Source organism: Girardinichthys multiradiatus, chromosome 18, assembly GCF_021462225.1.
Source record: "Girardinichthys multiradiatus isolate DD_20200921_A chromosome 18, DD_fGirMul_XY1, whole genome shotgun sequence".
Taxonomy (NCBI): domain Eukaryota; kingdom Metazoa; phylum Chordata; class Actinopteri; order Cyprinodontiformes; family Goodeidae; genus Girardinichthys; species Girardinichthys multiradiatus.
The window spans coordinates 21,738,709-21,759,503 of NC_061810.1; the positions used below are offsets into that span (position 1 = coordinate 21,738,709).

The window sequence follows — 20,795 nt, forward strand, 5'->3', positions numbered from 1 at the left end:
CATGTGGAACCACATTCCAGAGAGGATTGCTTGAAGTAATGTGGCTGAAATGTTTGGAATTTCTCCTCTTCTTCCTCTGCAGGCACGGGATGAAAGCCTCCTCCACCCATAGACCTGCTTTTCTCTGCCTCCTTTTATTTATAGAAACCCGTTTCTGTCTTTTTCGCCCTTTTCTCACATTTATCTACTTGTTATATCCAAGCCAAATGAAAAGGTGCTTCTTTTTTCGAATCCCCTCGCTTCTCTGTACATGCCGGCACATTTTCCACGTCAAGCCCTACAGCAGAGGTCGTGCAGCAGCAAGTGGGGTCAGGATGGATGAGCGCCTCACATCTCCGCTGCTCCATCCTGCATCTGGACCACTACTGAGAGAAGCTGCTGCAGCAGCAATGTGTTTTTCCTGTCCTTGTTTTAATGACCGCGCCCCATCGAGGATATAATACGAGCACAAGGGGCCCAAACTCTTTGCGAGTGGGACCGGATCAGTGGTTACTCCTCTCCAAACTTGGCCTCTCCGTGTAACCCAGCTGCTGCACCTGTTCTTCTGTCCGTCGTTGTCTGATTTGTCCTACAGCTAATTCAGCTTAGGGAGCTGCATCCACACAGTTCCTCTCTGGTTTCTTCCTATTCTGCCCTCACTGTGAGTTATCACCTTTTTAAGTCCGTACGGCTTCCACGGCGGAGGCCTGTTATCCGGACTTTCTGCCTTTCACGTCCTCACCATTGTAACGACCGTGACTGTTAACCGGAACAACCGTCAGCCCTCCACTTTATTTCTTATGTCCTTTTACTGTACCAGATAAGAAAAAGTCAGCATTATGAGGGTCTGGTTGGTCTGTGTGAACTCCATGCGCGTCATGAGAGCTCAGAGGTAGTGGTTGCTGCACAAAACACTAACAACACACGAGCATATGTTCCTTTTTTCTTATTTTTATTTTTTCAATTTATTTATAAAGCAGAGTGATAAAAAGTTTGATATTTCACTGACATCTAACGCTTTGGTTTAGATCTGTCTTGATAAGACGAAGCTTGTCTGCAGGAATTTTCTGGTCATTCTGCACAAGAAGCAAGCGTCTGATTTAAATTTTTTATTACTGTCTCAGAATTGAAGGCACCTCCACAGCACAAAAGCTCTTCACACAACCTTTTGGACGATTCCAGTTGATTCATGGATTCCTTGAGGCCATGTACCCTTGTGCATAAACTATAATCTATCTTTTGTTGCAAAGAACTGTTGTTTTTTTTTTTTGTTGTTGCATCTTTTCACGTAAAGATTCGGTGCACCTGAACGCCACACGCCTCCTGCAGAGGCTTTTATTCCCATGCATCTCCCTGCTCAGACGAATGAAGGGACTCTGAGTTGGTTGCTGGTGAACTCTCCGAGATGTGCGGGCTTTTTTTTTTTTTTTTTTTTGTGCGTCTTTCTCTTTTCTAGCCAACGCCTTTTTACCTTCTGCCTGCGTGTTCATGGTGACGATTCTGTCTTAACGCTCCTCCTCACTTGTGTTGTTGATGCTGTTTTTTTTTTGTTCTCTTTAACGGACGCTGCTCGGTTAGAATTAGCTCATTTCTCCTCCAGGTAATGAGGAAGCGACGAAGTATTTGGAAGAAATTTTTGTTCCCGTCTGCTGCTCTGACCAGATTTAAGCAAGCATCATTCGCTGTACTGTTACTTCCAGGTTGTTGTATGTAATCACAATTTTAGCTGATTCACCTGGAAGAACTGATAGCTGACTATAATTTAAAACCCTATAGTCCATAAAAGAGGCAGAAATCTCCTTACAGTGGTATCTTAAGTGTCTTGAAAGGCGAAGTGCACACAACTTGAGTGATGTTTTGATTTTCTCTCTTTATTTCTTTGCTCAGATGCTTTTTATTAACCTGTTTTATTTTATTCCTTTGGTCCTATTCTCTTCTGGGTTTGTGTCTGTAGTTCCACCAGCTCAGCCAGCCTTTTCAAACTGCCTCATACTGTAGTCAGAGACAGATACTCACATAGCAACATTGAAATATGTCTTTGTATGATATTATACTAAACCAATGTTGGTGGGTGTGTTTTTATTTTTCCAGTTTTTGAAATAAATACTTTGATTCATTAATACAGACTGATAAATGAATGCGGTTTATGTATTTGTGCTCAAATAAGTGTCGTTGTATTAATAAGGAGTGAGGTGAGAAATTGTTTATTTTCTGCCACTAGATAAAATTTAATGAAAACCCTAAATTCATTTTCTCAGAAAGACTAAGACGGCAAAAAGAGCTATTTGGAAAAGCGTCTGAGCTGCAGCTTGGGACCACCACTACTTGTCCAGGTTATCGTGAATCCAATCCTGAACCAAAGGAAACATCAGAAGTGTCTTATCTGGGATCATGAGAAAAAATACTGGGTTGTTTCTCAGTGATTTAAATACCTGTTCTTAAATAAAAGAAAGTCTTGTGTTTTCCTTACAAATTAAGGTCCCAAAATCTTGGGAAGATTAGATAGGCATTAAATCCAAGTTCCTTGTGTAAAGGAGCAACGTTATCTTCTGGTGTTGGTCTACTGTGTTTTTTGTCCAAACTGTGCAGTTGCCCAGCAGGAACCTTAAAACACTTCATGCTTCCTTCTGCTGACAAACCTTATGGAGATGCTGATTTCATTTTTCAACTGAACTTGGCACCTGTTTACTTCCAAATGTACCAAAAGCTGGATCGATGACCAGATTGTTACTGTTATTCACCAGCCTGGCTAAATTAAACCTTATAGATGAGTACAGTACAGACCAAAAGTTTGGACACACCTTCTCATTCAAAGAGTTTTCTTTATTTTCCTGACTATGAATATTGTAGCTTCACACTGAAGGCATCAAAACTATGAATTAACACATGTGGAATTATATACTGAACAAAAAAGTGTGAAACAACTGAAAATATGTCTTATATTCTAGGTTCTTCAAAGTAGCCACCTTTTGCTTTGATTACTGCTCCACACACTCTTGGCATTCTGTTGATGAGCTTCAAGAGGTAGTCACCTGAAATAGTTTTCCAACAGTCTTGAATGAGTTCCCAGAGATGCTTAGCACTTGTTGGCCCTTTTGCCTTCACTCTGCGGTCCAGTTCACCCCAAACCATCTCGATTGGGTTCAGGTCCAGTGACTGTGGAGGCCAGGTCATCTGGCACAGCACCCCATCACTCTCCTTCTTGGTCAAATAGCCCTTACACAGCCTGGAGGTGTGTTTGGGGTCATTGTCCTGTTGAAAAATAAATGATGGTCCAACTAAATGCAAACCGAATGGAATAGCATGCCGCTGCAAGATGCTGTGGTAGCCATGCTGGTTCAGTATGCCTTCAATTTTGAATAAATCCCCAACAGTGTCACCAGCAAAGCAACCCCACACCATCACACCTCCTCCTCCATGCTTCACGGTGGGAACCAGGCATATAGAGTCCATCCGTTCACCTCTTCTGCGCCGCACAAAGACACGGTGGTTGGAACCAAAGATCTCAAACTTGGACTCATCAGACCAAAGCACAGATTTCCACTGGTCTAATGTCCATTCCTTGTGTTCTTTAGCCCAAACAAATCTCTTCTGCTTGTTGCCTGTCCTCAGCAGTGGTTTCCTAGCAGCTATTTTACCATGAAGGACTGATTCACACAGTCTCCTCTTAACAGTTGTTCTAGAGATGTGTCTGCTGCTAGAACTCTGTGTGGCAATGACCTGTTCTCTAATCTGAGCTGCTGTTAACCTGCGATTTCTGAGGCTGGTGACTTGGATGAACTTATCGTCCGCAGCAGAGGTGACTCTTGGTCTTTCTTTCCTGGGGCGGTCCTCATGTGAGCCAGTTTCTTTGTAGCAGTTGATGGTTTTTGCGACTGCACTTGGGGACACTTTCAAAGTTTTCCCAATTGTTCAAACTGACTGACCTTCATTTCTTAAAGTAATGATAGCCACTCGTTTTTCTTTACTTAGCTGCTTTTTACTTGCCATAATACAAATTCTAACAGTCTATTCAGTAGGACTATCAGCTGTGTACTGTATCCACCTCCTGCACGACACAACTGATGGTCCCAACCCCATTTATAAGGCTTGAAATCCCACTTATTAAACCTGACAGGGCACACCTGTGAAGTGAAAACCATTTCAGGTGACTACCTCTTGAAGCTCATCAGCAGAATGCCAAGAGTGTGTGGAGCAGTAATCAAAGCAAAAGGTGGCTACTTTGAAGAACCTAGAATATAAGACATATTTTCAGTTGTTTCACACTTTTTTGTTCAGTATATAATTCCACATGTATTAATTCATAGTTTTGATGCCTTCAGTGTGAAGCTACAATATTCATAATCATGAAAATAAAGAAAACTCTTTGACTGAGAAGGTGTGTCCAAACCTTTGGTCTGTGCTGTATGTGAAGTAAAAAACTTCATTAGAACAGAGCTGCAAACAGAAAAGCTCTGTGACTATTTTGTGTTATTGTCATTCTAATCAAGCCAATCAGCTGCTGCTTGTAATTAGAATTAAAGAATCTAATTTTGCTAAATAGTACAGAACTGATCTCATTATTTTCCTGTTTTCTTTCGGTTATATTGAAAGTGTACATATACTTTTGGGATTTAGGCTGGAACTGTGTGGTCCGACAAGTTTTAGCTGTACACTCCAGTGTACCATGAAGGATGGTGTTAAAAATCACCTCATACTTTAAGTATGGTGGAGGAGCTGTGATCCTGTGGGCCTGTGTCTCTTCTAGAGGCCCTTGAAACATTGACATCATGAACTATTTGAAACACCAGGAGATTTGAAACTCGGCTGGACCCTGCTGGGATAACTGAAAATGGGTTTTCATTGGGTCTTTTGATAGAATAATGATCCAAAATGTGGCCAAAGCAACACAGAAATGGTTCAAATGGACAACTCAATCCTCCCAACTAAATTCTGTCCAAATCTTTTGTTTAATTAGTCTTAATTAGATTGTGCTACAACAACTGTAGGTAATGAATCTTTGTGGAGGTTTTGTGCCGTCAGCATCTTACCTATATAGCTTTTTAAGCTGAGGGATACAAAGTCTGCTCCAATGTGTAATTTACTCAAGACCGTGTAGCTTACTTTAATTCAAGGAACAGGTGGTGGATTCTGTTTCAGTAATTGCAAATAATCTTAAAAGTACTTGGTTGAACAGTACCAACAACATGAGTTAAATCAATAAATTCTTCCAGTTTGTCAATATGTCCTTCAGTTTCTGCAGTTTACTATTGAAAAGAGAGTTTAATTGATTTTCTGAGTGGCAACAAAGTAAATCAGTAAATTAAATGACAACTGTCTTACTGATTTCTTAACTGTTTAATATATATGGGCATACTGACATCACACGTGTTTGTGTACAAGAATTGGAGACAAGCGACGAAAGCTATGCTTCCTATAGTAATCTCTTTGGGCAGTGAAATATGTCAGAAACTACTTGCATTAGGTGCCCCAAGGACAGCAGGATGGGTTAGCGTGGGCATGAGAGAATAGGTAAAACGAGGAAAATTAGGTTTGGCTTTGAATGAGCGAAGCAGTTTTCAAAACCTTTTAGCAAATTAAGAATTGCTCAACATCATTCTGTCTTACCATCTAATATATGGAGTGCTTTCTTCAAATTAACACAATGTTTCTCTGAGATCAATGTCAAGAACCTTTGCTGTCTGTAAAGAGGTACAGTGTGCAGAGTGGAGCAGTGACGTTTCCCTCTGTGCTGCTGTCCTGTTGCCGGCATAATATGTTGGGTGTTGCCTGAGAGGAAGGCAAGCTCAACTATTTATAGCCTCTGCAGTCCAGAGTTGGGCATCCTTACAGCAGGTCTCCTGGCAGCAGCCACAGCAAGAGAATCTACAGAGACTCAATGAAGAATGCTTAAAGTATTCAAATCTCTTGGACATTTTCACATTACGTCACAATACAACCACAGGCTTCAATGTATTTTGTTGAGATTTTATTTGACAGACCAACACATGGTTTTAAAAAAAATGTTTGCCTTCAAAGGTCACGCCTCAGTGGTTTGTTAGACAACATCAGGGAACAAACAGCATCATGAAGATGAAGGAACACAGCAGACAGATCAGGGGGAACGTTGTGGTGGTGTTTAAAGGAGGTCTCACAGAGACCTGTTCAATCCCTGGTTACTCAGGTGGCGCTGCAGATGAAGTGGCAAAAAAATAATCCCTTTTGAAAGAAAACGACAAGAAAACCTGTCTGCAGTTTGTCAGGAGCCATGTAGTGACACAGCAAACCTGTGGAACAAGATGTTTTGTTCAAATGAGAGCACAATGTTACATTTGGTCCTACATGTAAAATTCTGTGTGTGTCCATGAACTAAATCCTCCCCACTGTGAAACATGGTGGTGGCAGCATCATGGTGTGTAGAGAATCTCTCTACTTCATATTGTAACTACAGGGGTTGGACAATGAAACTGAAACACCTGCTTTTAGACCACAATCATTTATTAGTATGGTGTAGGGCCTCCTTTTGCGGCCAATACAGCATCAATTTGTCTTGTGAATGACATATACAAGTCCTGCACAGTGGTCAGAGGGATTTTAAGCCATTCTTCTTGCAGGATAGTGGACAGGTCACTACGTGATACTGGTGGAGGAAAACGTTTCCTGACTCGCTCCACCAAAACACCCCGAAGTGGCTCAATAATATTTAGATCTGGTGACTGTGCAGACCATGGGAGATGTTCAACTTCACTTTCATGTTCATCAAACCAATCTTTCACCAGTCTTGCTGTGTGTATTGGTGCATTGTCATCCTGATACACGGCACCGCCTTCAGGATACAATGTTTGAACCATTGGATGCACATGGTCCTCAAGAATGGTTCGGTAGTCCTTGGCAGTGACGCGCCCATCTAGCACAAGTATTGGGCCAAGGGAATGCCATGATATGGCAGCCCAAACCATCACTGATCCACCACCCATGCTTCACTCTGGGCATGCAACAGTCTGGGTGGTACGCTTCTTTGGGGCTTCTCCACACCGTAACTCTCCCGGATGTGGGGAAAACAGTAAAGGTGGACTCATCAGAGAACAATACATGTTTCACATTGTCCACAGCCCAAGATTTGCACTCCTTGCACCATTGAGACCGACGTTTGGCATTGGCATGAGTGACCAAAGGTTTTGCTATAGCAGCCCGGCCGTGTATATTGACCCTGTGGAGCTCCTGACGGACAGTTCTGGTGGAAACAGGAGAGTTGAGGTGCACATTTAATTCTGCTGTGATTTGGGCAGCCGTGGTTTTATGTTTTTTGGATACAATCCGGGTTAGCACCCAAACATCCCTTTCAGACAGCTTCCTCTTGCGTCCACAGTTAATCCTGTTGGATGTGGTTTGTCCTTCTTGGTGGTATGCTGACATTACCCTGGATACCGTGGCTCTTGATGCATCACAAAGACTTGCTGTCTTGGTCACAGATGTGCCAGCAAGACGTGCACCAACAATTTGTCCTCTTTTGAACTCTGGTATGTCACCCATAATGTTGTGTGCATTTCAATATTTTGAGCAAAACTCTGCTCTTACCCTGCTAATTGAACCTTCACACTCTGCTCTTACTGGTGCAATGTGCAATCAATGAAGACTGGCTACCAGGCTGGTCCAATTTAGCCATGAAGCCTCCCACACTAAAATGACAGGTGTTTCAGTTTCATTGTCCAACCCCTGTAGTTCAAGTTAAGGCAAAGTGTAATCCAGGTTCAAGTTTTGATCCAGAGCTAATTTGTGCCTTTCTGCCTCCAAGTGGCCAGACGTTTTTGCTGGTCTCAACGAATAGTCGTGCTTACTGGAAAATGTGGCTTCTTGGAAAAAATAATAAGAAGGAATCATTTTTTTTAGCACTCCACTGTACATCATAGTAGTGTTTTTACAACCATCCTTTCACTGTGTAGGCTATACAACAGATGAAAACAATAAAACATGTTATTCTTCTAACTAGCTGGGTTTGGCAATGTAAAAATATCTTTAAAATAATTATGTGATCCATTTGAACCAAACCTACCTACCTTGTGGTGTGCTGCAAGGTTCTGTTTTAGGACCTTTCATGTTTCTGGTACATCTGCTTCCACTTCGGCACATTTGGATCATGTTTAGGGAAGTTTCTAATCACTGCAATGCAGGTGTTACTCAGTTTTATATCTCTTTTGTAGAAAAGCAAGAAGACATTGATTTTCATTTGATTTGTAAGGGATGTAATATATCCTATAAAGGTTGGAAGATTCTGAATGTGTTCAGGCTTATTTAGTTTCTCTCTGTCTTCTCACTCACTCCACAGAGCTGAAACTCGCTGGACTTTTAACTATATCTCACAGCTGATTATAAGCTGTGATGCATTTAAACAGCAGAAAAACAGCTGAGTCACAGAGGACTGAGGGAGTATTTGCATGAGAACCAACAAGCAAATCTTCACTGCAGCATGCAGTGGGGGACCCAGTGTTCCGATGTGTTTATTAGAGAAGAAAACCTTTCATTGCATGATCCAATTCACAAGAAAGCAGAAAAACCTCCTGACAGCAGAGCAGTACCATTCCAATATGATTGGCAACCAGCTGAATGAATTTAGGATATAAGTGTCTGAACGGTCCTGCTGTTTGGTGTGTTTGTCCCGACCAGACAGCCGGCTCTTTGAACAGCAAGTGTCATCATTCAGGCCAGCCTCACTGTAGCTCTTTGAACAACGTTTTTGTGCCGACCTCGCTCATTGTACTCTGGCCAGGCCCTCCTATTGAATGGCTGACACAGATATGAGGTCACAGCATGAAGAGGAAAAGAAAGCAACATTCTCTCTTCACTGAAGTCTGTGGGCACTTCTGGTCTAGTAAACAAAAACAGCAGGTAGTCACCCCTCAAAAGAAAAACGATAAACATGACCCATCATTGATTTACAACATTTGCTGCAACCTAGACATCTTTACTGTAGTTTGCAGACTAAATTCAAATAAACGTTGCTCTCAATTGAGAAGATCTCAGTTGGGAGGCAATTTTTTTGTGTTCTTGCTAGCAGTAAATGTACCTCAAGGAAAACAATGGGCCCTGTTTGCACAATGCAGCTGGAAAAGTTAATTAAAGCAATTAATCAGGGGCAGGGGCATCATAACAGGGCCAGTAGCTGCTGTAGTTTGTATTATGCGTTTCTCCTCAGCAGCACCATAAAGTGTCAGTCTATGATTTTTATGAAGGTTTCCATGATGGATGATCACTCTGTCAGTTATCAGGGTCTTTAAGGGTTTCTGTGGCATGCTGCTGACAATTAGTTGCATTTTCAGAGACCAAGCAAGAACACAACAGTAAATAAAATAATAGTAATAATACAACAGTTATTTCTGAGTCCAGTGTTGCCATTGCTGTTTTACAAACTGACATGCTCCTAGCTATCTTTTTTGAATTATTAATTTGGAGTGATCATAGTCTAAAACTATGTTTTAGCTAATGATGCCATAACGGCTTAATGATTTGAATCAGGATAGGTGCTAGAATATATTCGTATTTCAACTTGTATAAGGCACTTGTCCCCAAAAATGCTGTTTCAAGCCAAGTTTACTCTGATCTGTGGCTAAATCTGTTATTTCTTCTTGTAAAAAACCTTCAAAAGAAACTTTTAAAGAAATGAGAACTCTTAAAAAAATTACAGCATCTTTGGAATTGCAAATCAATGCAGCGTACTTATTAGCGTGCTAGCTTTCACACATTACATAAAGATACATTATCATAAAGAGTATTTTTCTTATTCTGATCATAACAAAGTGGTATTTTTTCCTAATCCTTACAAAAAGAAAAGAAATAGGTTTTTTAAGATCAACAGTGTCCAAAGAGCAGGCCGTAGCCTATTTAAGGCCCTGGAAGTTATTCTGTGTGCCCCGCAATCATAATTCAAGAATGTTACAAATCTGGCCCTACAACAAAGGAGGGTGATATAGATGATTTTTTTTTTTTTTTTATTTGGCCAAAATTATCATGATGCAGATAAATAAAAAAATTTTAATAGAAAATGATGGCTCCAACAAAGAGCATTTTTCTTTTGTTAACAGTGTTTTGTTATTTCATTTAAAATTTATAGTAAATAGGACCAAAGACTCAAAAGCAGACTTGGGCGTACCCTGTCCATTACCTTGGCTAAATAAAACACATTTTCAGAGAAAGAGTGACCCATATCCAGTTATTGACGCTGAGAAAAGACAAAAAACATATCAGTCAGTCATTTTCTACCGCTTCTTCCTCCTCCAGCAGTCTATGGGTTGGAGGCGGGGTACACCCTGGACAGATCGCCAGTCCGTCGCAGACACACAAAAAAATGTCCCAGGCTAAAAAAAATTGAACAATTGACCCTAAAAATGTAGAACATTATATGACTTTTTTCCAAAAGGCAAGATTCTTTTTTATATTTCAGATCTAAGATGAGACTACTTTGTTCATTTAATTAAAATGTTGAATGTTTAGATTATTCTTGAGCAGGCAAACAGTAACGAGATTTTTTCAAAACCTAATTTCTTTTGTCCTTAGAGTACTTTCAACTTGATGATTCTAGCAAATAATTTGGACGTTGATGTTCTAGACCCTTCCACCCATAACAAGTATTTCTGAGACCTTTACCTACCTGTCCTCTTCTCTCTGGTAGAAGATCCAACTGCAAGAGTTTTCTTAGGAATACAAAGTTATTCTTTTGAAATGGTTACATTACAAAAGATATAATATTTTTTAACAAATTCTGTGGCGATACAACCAGTAGCACTCCTAACAATTTCTATTAAAAAAGCATCTGAACCTGTTTTTTAATTATAAAAAACCACTGTTATTTTAATATTTTGTGGCACTAGTGGCCTTTATTAACAGTGATCAGACAGGAAATGAGCACAAAGAGAAACATGCAGTAAACGCCTCAAAGACAACAAAGACTAATGGTGTCCACTTAACCGCTATGTGCCACACCATTGCTTTACTCATTAAAGTTCAGAACTTCCTGTTTTTTCCCTGGGATATGACGCCATGCAGAAGTTCATTGCGCTTAGCCTCTCCTCAAAATGAGAATAACAAGAGAACATGCCATATGTGTAAAGGAGATGTGTATTGATCTTCAGTCAGAAAATAGCTACAAGAAAAATTCTACTTATCTGAACTTGCCCACATCTACAGTGAAAGGATCAAATAAAGAATTTAAAGCCACCAAAACTATAACAAGCTCTTGATGTTAAAGGAGGGTATATATCCTAACCATGGTAAAAATCTGACTATATGATAGAGCGATGCATGTTGATGCTTTGCATTGAGACACTCAAACTGTAGTCAGTTTTAAACATCTTAAGAATTAGGTCATGGGATGATAAAGAAAATGCTTATTGTGTCCTGTCACCAGTGAGAGAGCTGTCACATGATCCAGATATTATTTTGTTTTTTGTTTTGTTTTTTGCTGCCTTCACAATATATGTGAACATCTGTGAAATCTAGGTTACAAATTACAAATAGCCAATGGGGAAAAGGTGGTCATATTCCCTGCTGCCCTGCATCAAATGTAATCATTGCACATGTTCAGTAATCCAGGCGGCCAGCCGTTGCCCTACTTTTGACATCAAAGAAGGACAGACATTAAAATAGACATCAGCAATGCGAGGCAGTGGGTCAATCACAGACAGACCCAGACAGTGCATGACACTGGCTCCTCCACTGTTCTGGTTTTGGGAAGAGAAATAAAGAGAGACGGTGTTGCTAAGAGACATGGCCCAGTCCAAACATGGCACCATCTGCTGCAGTGAGATTTTGTAATGGGTTATTCAAGTTGGAGAGAGAGAAAAAGAAAAATCGGATCAGGAGGTTCACTGAAAACCAATCTGTGAAGAAAAACAAGAAGAGGAAGGTAAGCACGCTAATAATGAAAGATTAAAGGAAAAAGAGGTATAAAAGGAGAGGGTAATGAGAGGTGGAAGCAAGAAAATGAAGGGAGGAAATGTAAGTAAGCGCAACAGGGAGCTTGATTAGTACATGACTAACAGGTGTGACACTTTAGGCACACAGTCAGCCTCCCCCACACACACGCATGATCGAATTCTCACAAAAAACCCACACACATCATTCCCCTGATGGTTTTGGTGTTAAAAACACGAACAATTATGACGATAAAAACGCTGCTGTACTCCAGTCCAAAAATAGTAACAGATTATGAATATGGCGCCATGAAAATAACAATATTAACTTAGCAGGAAAAGTTAATATTTGGGAATAAAAGGAAATAAAAAGGAGAAGACTGTTTATTTCCCCTGAAATTGTTCCACATATGTGTGGAAAATAAATTTGTGGGAAATGCTAAACCAGCCCAAAAGCTTTTGCTGGAGACAGGGGGGTGGTGTGAGGCAGCATCTCCCTAGAAAAACAAGGCTTGGAGGTAATGAGAGATATCAACTGACGATGCTTGCCAATACAGGGCAGGGTTTATTAGTGACTACCTTCTGTGGATGGCTGATAGATCTAGTTGTGCACACAATGTAAAAGAAAACGTGATTCATCAGAACAGGCCACTTTCTTTCATTGCTCCATGGACCAGTTCTAATGCTCCTTTTCAAGGGACAGCTCTCCAAATACATGAGACATGGTTACCAGTGACCATGTTGCTGGTTCATCCCTGTTCCATCCATGGACCACATTTCATAGCTGTTGACCACTACAGACCAGGAACACACCACAAAAGTTGCAGGTGTGAAGATGTTCTGACCCAGCAGTCTAACCATCAGTGTTTAGCCCTTGTCAATCTTGCTGAAATCCTTTTGCTGCCCATTTGTCCTGCTTTCTAACACATGAGCTTCGTGTGAACCAGGTGAAGCAAGACAGATTAACTAGGTGCAGGTGAACCGAATAAAGTTGATTAACAGAGAACACAATGTGACAGGAGCAAAACATGGCTTGAACAGAACGCAAATCCAAGGAAACAAACTAATAGAACTATAACTAGAAAAACATGAAAGAAAAACATAAACAGGAAAATAATAAACAGAAGCATCAAAACTTGAGCTGTGAAGAACATAAAGAAAAAACCAAACAACCCCAAATCATAACAGATGTAACACCTTCATGTTAAAAAAATGTGATGAAATAAACTGCTTCCCAGACTTTGCCAAGAACAAAACAAGCAATAGCGACCTAAACAATAACTAAGATGTATTTATGTCTCAATCTTAACAATTTTTTCAAATGTGGTTCCCACGAGTTAAATTTGCATTTGAAACAAGCCTCATTAATCATAAAAACTGTTTTTTTTTTAGATAGGCTAGCTATTATGCACATTAGCTTTTGCTAAAGTTAATTTGGTTACTTTGTTTTGTTTACAATTATTTGAAAAGGGTTTGGGTGTTACCGGTAAATACATAGTTAAAGCCATAACAGTACAAAAATAATATGGTTTAGTGACTGAAATATTTGGTATATCATATTCATGATAACTAGCCTAGCTTAGGCTTTAACTTTTACGCTGGTCAGTTACTGACAGTTTTATCGATCCTTTTATTGATCCTTCTTGAACTTGTTCTCTTCATAAGCTACGCCTCTGATAAAACTACCCACAGCTGAAGATTATCCTGCTGTCTGCCTCCTGTCTGCATTTGGGTCTTCCTCAACAACAAACCGTGTTAGAAGAAATTGTGAAGAAACACTGTATTCCATACAGATATTAAGGTGCATTTTATTAGATGAAGATCCAATGATATAGTCAACATCAGCATCCTCCTTTTACAAAAGGCATTTTAATTTAAACATTTCCAGTAAAAAAGTAGTATTGTACAGCCAATGTGGGGTACCAGAGAGAAAGCATGATGTGACCTAAATCATATTCATTCATCATCATATGGATCATAGATTAAACACAACACATTAACACTATTTACAATCTGTAACACAGAGGTTGACATAAACGGTAATCCTCATGATGAATAGAGTAAATACAATATATATATATTAGGATCTTTTACAAAATCAAAATGCATTATATGGATCAATAGAGAAAGGCTATCCACAAACTTGCCTTTTAACTAAATACACACCCTCTTGTTTTGCAACATATTGTCCAAGCAAAACTAAATCTTTTGTTTGGTTAATTTGTTGATGGGTGGGTTCTTTGGTTGTGCTGGATTTAATGTTGCAGCCTCCAGTAAGACCCTCAGCTGCTGCGAGTTATTGAAGAGTCAAAAGTTTGGGTTTGGTTGGAACCGGAGAGAGCTCACTAGTTGCAGAGCAATTTCTGGAGCAATGTCCACAGGATTCATGCTTGTGACAAACACATGAAGTAATTTTACTTTTCTAAACCAGGATTTTATCTGTACTTTTCTGCTGCTGCAAATCGATTTCATAGCTCAAATGGACGAAATGAAACTGATTAGATTTTTCGTTACAGCACAAGGTTTCACTGCAACACACAAAGTTCTTTTCATAAGAAATGTGATGAGGTCACAAAACAATCAGTTTTATATCATGCATGTGGTGATGTTGTATTTGCATTGAATAGATCCAGCTTTCATAAATGATCTCCCTTTCTGTCAGAAAAAAACCATATACATCACATTTAGTAGGATCCTGTCCTTAGCAAAGAAAAGTTAGAATTAGTGTACCTAGAGATAGAACCTCATATATTACCAAGTCAAGTCTCCAAACAGATGTGATAGCAGAACAGAACCACAGTGGATCTTAGAAATTGTACACATTCCTGTCAAATAGCCAGGGTTTAGGAAAAATATCAGATCAAAATAAATGATAACAAAATTTTTTCCACACTTAATGTGGCTCTTATCATGTGCAATTCAACTGAGAAACAAACAAATCTATTTGGGGGGGAAATGTGAAAAACTTACATAAACTTAAATAATAATTGGGTTGTTTTATGCACCTTTTTTATCAAGTTTCATCCATTAATCCTCTGAATTTGATTAATCTGAAATAAAATGCAGCTTCCTAGTAGGGTTTTCCTGATACTTATTCATTTTCATCCTTTAGCTAAACCACTGTTTACAGAGATCTTGCAAAGGACCAAAAGAACCTCATGGGATCAGAAAAAGGTACAAAAAAATACACATAAAAATTTAGATGGAACCTGCTAAGAGGCAGATTTTTAAAGAAACCATATTTTAAAACCTTATGGTCGGATGAAACCAAAACATAACTTTTGGTTATAATTCCAACAAGACAACACTGCATCACCAAAAGAATAAAAACCAATAGTGAAACATGGTGGTGGCAGCATTATAATCTGAGGTTGATTTTCTGCATATGGAATTGAGATTTTTGTCAAGCTGTATTAGGTCATAAACATGTCAAAATATCAGTAAATTCTGACCTAAATTATTCATCTCTTTGCTAGAAATATGAAGATAAAGAGAGGTTTTATTTTTCTGCATCATAGTGAGTCCAAAGAGGCACCCAGATCAACACAAGAATGACCGCTGAAGAAAGAAATTAATGTTTTGGAATGGCTGTGCTGAGTCCAGATATAAATCTGTGGGCTCAGCTAAAGAGAGCTGTGGGCAAGAGATGTCCTCACACTCTTGATAGATTTGGGAAATGTTTACAAGGCAGAGAGGGCAAATATTACTAAAACAAGATGTTTGGTGCTAAAAGACCCCTACCAAAAAAGACTGAATGCTAAAATTGAATCAAAAGATGCTTCAACAAAGTTTAAGCTTCAACAATATTTTAAACTTGGTGTATGAACCATGTGAGTGGATTATTTTTATATTTTTGTCCCTAATACATTTGTTTGTTTTTCAGTTTAATTGTTCTGGATATATTTCACATCAAAGGTGGAACATTTTAAGATAAAAACCTGGCATTTTAAGAGGCATGTGTAATCTTTTGAGGGCCTCTGTATAAGTGAGTCAAGTAAATTGCATGTTGCCCCGTGTCTTTGTAAGGACAGCTACCAAAGATCAGAGTAACAGCAGTTTCACAGCAATGATCGCAGACTCAAAAATCCCAAGATCAGTAGGTTTTGCACAGAGATCTACAGTACATGCCTTAGTGGTCATGTACCATTTAATTACAAATAACAACTTTTCCTTTTAAGTTAGTCATGCATTAGTGACTTACTTGTTGTTTGCATGACAGCAAGGGGGCATATCTATGACAGATCACCAGAGCTGCTCTGCTCAAAAAGCCTGTAAAGCCTCGTCACCTTTGCTCTTTGCCCTACAACGGCAGAGAGATGCTCACAGTGTTCAAGAACCTTTGGGAATCCCAGGTTAATTTGCTGTCCTGAGATATGCTCACATTACGTAATTCTATATGGCCCAGGGACTACGGTAGATGCAGCAATGCATCCGCAGATGCAAGACATCAAATATGGGCAGATCAGCAGATCGCTTTACACCACATGCTGTTTTTTGGAGCAAGAATAAAACCCAGAGGAGCTGCTTTTGTTGCTCACATTTGTGTGAGCTTTCAGAACAAGCTGGTGGCTGTCTATCTGCATCATTTTGTCTTCTTGCCCCGCCCTGCTCATCCTTCGCTGCATTGCTGGCAAGGCATTGAAGGAGTCAGAAGCCAGTAAAGCAGCTACATAACTGGATCTAGATCTTCCATTACCTTTTAAAGGAGCCGCCCAGTGGGTGGCAATCTCTGCACACAGAACCATTTTACAGCCCAAGTGTTCTCTCAGAGCCAGACCTCGACAGACCCAGATGGCATTGCCCTAATCAGTTGAATTTGCTATAATCATCTTAAGTCACATCTCTTTCATGTTGGGGACCCATTAATCAGCTCTTTAACCCAGACCAGTAAGTAAGCTGCCAGCCTGAGCACACTGGACATCTTGGAGCTGCTGTTGATATTATTTTCAGACAAGGTAGAATAATCAACACAGCAGTGAGAACATTTCAAGGAGCTGGTTTTCAGAGCTTGTGTTTTATAAAACTAAACCCAAAACGTAACATCTTGTCTCGGGAACTATTGCTGGCCAGTCACCTAGGTGGGTGCTAGCTGGGTACAAGCTAGTCTGTCCTCCTGTCAAACTGGGATGTCTGGGACCTCGGTGTGTGTTACCACACGTGACATGTGTGTGTACATCAAGAGGTGTGTGTTTAGGGAGGGATGGGCAGTAAGTTACAGAGGTTAATGGTAAATCAGCCAAACCAAAGTCACACACTCACCCATCGCACACAATCACCCCCTCCACCCCATGCCTCCCCTCCGATGTGGTCGTCCCTCGGCTGCTCGCCCCTCAATCCCAGCCATTGTCCTTGATCATGTGGGCCAACTCGATGATGAACTTGCCCTCTTTATACTTCTGACTGCTCTCGAAAGCGTGTTCCTGGAGGGAGTGGCAGAGGAAAGGAGACACATTGACTTATTCAGAGGGTAGAATCACATCAGTTGACATGGAAACAGCATGAAAACTTTTTATTCCAGCTGTAATTAAAACCCCTTGACTCTTTCTTGGCTTCACCCTCTTTTTGGTTGTGTGGGAGATGCCAACATAAAAACAACCAATATTCAACACTGGGGACTTGCTATTACAACACTCTGACTGAAAAGGATCATCATGCATCACATTGACAGTAGGGTGTTTTTAACTGCGAATAATCTGCCATAACTAAAGGCCTGCAGGTTTGAAAATCATCACTGCAAAGGCTGCTGTGGGTCTGCAGGCTGAAACATGCTCTTCTCTCAGGAGAGTAGCTCAAAGTTCTTCTAGAAATGCAGCGCCTTGCAGGAATATTCATAGCCCATCAACTCTCCAATAGTTTGCCGCATTATTTGGAATTTCAATAAATTTTATTGTAAATTTATGTGACAGACCACCAAAAAGTGGTGCATGGTTTTGACATTTTCTTCAAAATAAAACATTGAATGCAGCCCCTCCTGAATTAGTACATTGTATAACTACATTTTGCAGCAATTACAGCTTCAAATCGTTTGGGGTATGTCTACATCATCATTGCACATCAACAGACTGATGTTTTTCCCATACTCCTTTTCAAAATAGTTCAAGCTTAGTCAGATCAGATGCAGAACATGAGTGAACAGCAGTTTTAAAGTATTGCCACTAACTCTCAGTTGAGTTTAGGTGTGGACTTTGACTGGACCACTCCAACATATGAATCTGCTTTGATCTAAACCATCCCATTTCCCATCTGGCTGTATGTTTAGGGTCGTTTCCTCCACCGGTCTAAAGTCTTTTGCAGCTTCCAACAGGTTTGCTTACAGGATTGCCGTGTATCTATCTCCCCATAACCTCTGACCAGGTTACCTGTCTCAGCTGAAGAAAACCATCCCCACAGTATGATGCTCCCACCGTAATGTTTCACTATGGAGATGGTGAGTTTAGGGTAATTAGCAGTGTTAGTTCTCCTCCACAAAAAGCATTTTGCATACAGGTAACAAAGTTTAAATTGAGCTTCATCATGTATTTGGTAAGTTACCTTGTGACAAACTGCAAACAAAAATTCTTATACATTTCTTTTAATAATGGATTTCTACTTCCCAATCTTCAATAAAGGGCAGATTTGTGGAGCACACAACTAGCAGTTGTCCTGTCAACAAATTTTCCACCTGAACTGTGGATCTCTGCAGCTCCTCCAGAATTAAAATGGACTTCTTGGCTTCTTCTCTCATTAAAGCACTCCTTGCACAACCTTACATTTTGGGTATATATCATCTGAAGTTACCAGGACATGGTATCTTCAGATGATAGATTGAACAGAGCTTATGAGGGGTTCAGAGTTTGAGATATTGTTTTGTAACCTAACTCTGCTTTAACATTCACCAAAACCTTCACCCTGACCATTCTTCTGTGTCCATAGGTCCTAGGATGTTGTTTGTTCTCTAATGTTTTCAACCAAACCTCTGAGGCCTTCAGAGAACCGTTGCATTTATACTGAAATTAAATTACACACAGGTGGACCCTACTTACTCAAGACAATTGGTTGCATTGACTTTTATTTAGCAGTATTACATCAAAGAGGGGCTGGGTACAAATGGTAGGCGGTGTGGGTTAATTCTAGAACTTGTATTTTGTTGGAGAAAAAATACAAATATCAAAACAGAGCACTTAGGATGTTGCCTTAAATTATAAGAGAGCTTGACTAGTTTGGTTTTTTGCTGCAAAGACATACTCTCAGATTTCTTCTTGCTAGAGTGCAGTGAGTCAAACCTCAGAGCCTCTCTCGACTGCTGCAGCCACACATTTAGACTGTGGGACTTCGGTGGGTTCTGACAGGAATAGAAACTTCTGAGAAGGAGAGCCACTTTTAACGTTGGTTCACCCAGTGTTTAACAGGCACATAAGGAAAATGTTTCATTTTAGACCCTCAGAAAGTTGAAATGAGTTTAGACTTGTAGCTATGACTGTTATAGTAGGAGGTTAGTATGTGACTAATGGAGCCTTCTCAGCAGTCGAACAACGAGGACGCTGTGTGTTTTAACCCTTTAAGGAAACGGTCTGTGTGCTATAGTCTAAACTCTCCCTTGCATGTTAAAAAGATGTGCTGCTGACAGCTGCACATATTTAGCTCTGCTGACATATGAAAAAGAACCACATTAGTGAATCCGGTTCAGCTCAATTACATGAGACATAAATAACTACTGCACTCGATGAATAGATGTTTCGACATCACAATTTAACACAAACTTTACTCTGAATTCAGATGCAAAGTTCAGTGTCTGATATTATGTAACTAAGAAGCTGCTGCATTGCGTAGTCCGTTTATTATTTGGTTTTATATCATAATGTAGTTTGCCTGTTAAGTTGTGTTATATTTTAATATTATCAAGCTTCACTAAAACTGAATCTGTTTCTTGTTATTAACTGAATTACCTGCACCTGATTATTAATGAGCCAGACTATTTTAATTGAAACTGGTCTTTGATGATTGGTTTTGGTGATTATTGAGAGGAGTAGCTGTGTTTGTGTTCATTTATCATTGCATCGTTAGTAGACTGCCTGGACTGATAGCTGCTCTTGTTTTTTTTAGCAATTATATCCCAACGATTATTTATTAAGAAACAACAGTTGGTAAAATAGTGTACTGGTCCTTTAATAGACAAAATTACTGGCCTTTAAGTAAGTAAGTAAAAGTTTTCTCTCATTTTTTATGCTTTGCTTCTAGGAAGCCAAACTTTCTTGTTATTCGAATCTTTTGGAGTGTCCTTTTTTAGAGACCTTTTAAAGTTTTTCTTTGGATTTTGGTTGCTTTGTCACACATTTTCTGTCCGTCCTTGTACCTGACTGCGACATGATGTTCGGTATGTGCTTCAACTGAGGAAAGTGCATTGTCCCACCTGGTGAGAGGACCTGTCGACAGCACAACTAATATTTAAACACTCCTCAGATATGCTCTTTATGGAAGAGGGGCAAGAAGAAAACTGTTGCTGACATCACAGTTAGCCTCATTTTCAGTTTGCCACCAATTATGCAGGGGACACAGCAAATATGTGGATGGAGGTGTTCTGGTCAGATTCAAATCAATTCAGTTTCAATTCAATTCAGTTTATTTATATTCACAACACATGTTGTCTCAAGGCACTTCACAAAAGTCAGGTACATACATTCCAATTAGTCCTAATCATTGAACAGTGCAGTCAGTTAGTTATTTATTCAAATTGGATAAAACGTTTTTCTGTCTAAGGAAACCCAGCAGATTGCATCCAGTCAGTGACTTGCAGCATTCACTCCTCCCGGATGAGCATGTAGAGACAGTGGACAGTCACTGGCGTTGACTTTGCAGCAATCCCTCATACTGAGCATGCATGTAGCGACAGTGGAGAGGAAAAACTCCCTTTTAACAGGAAGAAACCTCCAGCAGAACCAGGCTCAGTGTGAG

At 39.9% G+C, this 20,795-nt stretch overlaps 1 protein-coding gene across 1 annotated transcript in view; it reads left to right on the plus strand.

Annotated features, from left to right (window-relative positions):
- The window catches only part of hip1 (huntingtin interacting protein 1), a 68,617-nt gene extending 66,518 nt beyond the window's left edge, over window positions 1-2,099 (plus strand). Inside the window, exon 31 of the mRNA XM_047390708.1 lies at window positions 83-2,099. Coding sequence (XP_047246664.1) covers window positions 83-93 — 11 coding nt within the window. The 3' untranslated portion in view covers window positions 94-2,099. The remainder of the gene's footprint in view (window positions 1-82) is intronic.
- The last annotated feature ends 18,696 nt before the right edge of the window (window positions 2,100-20,795 follow it).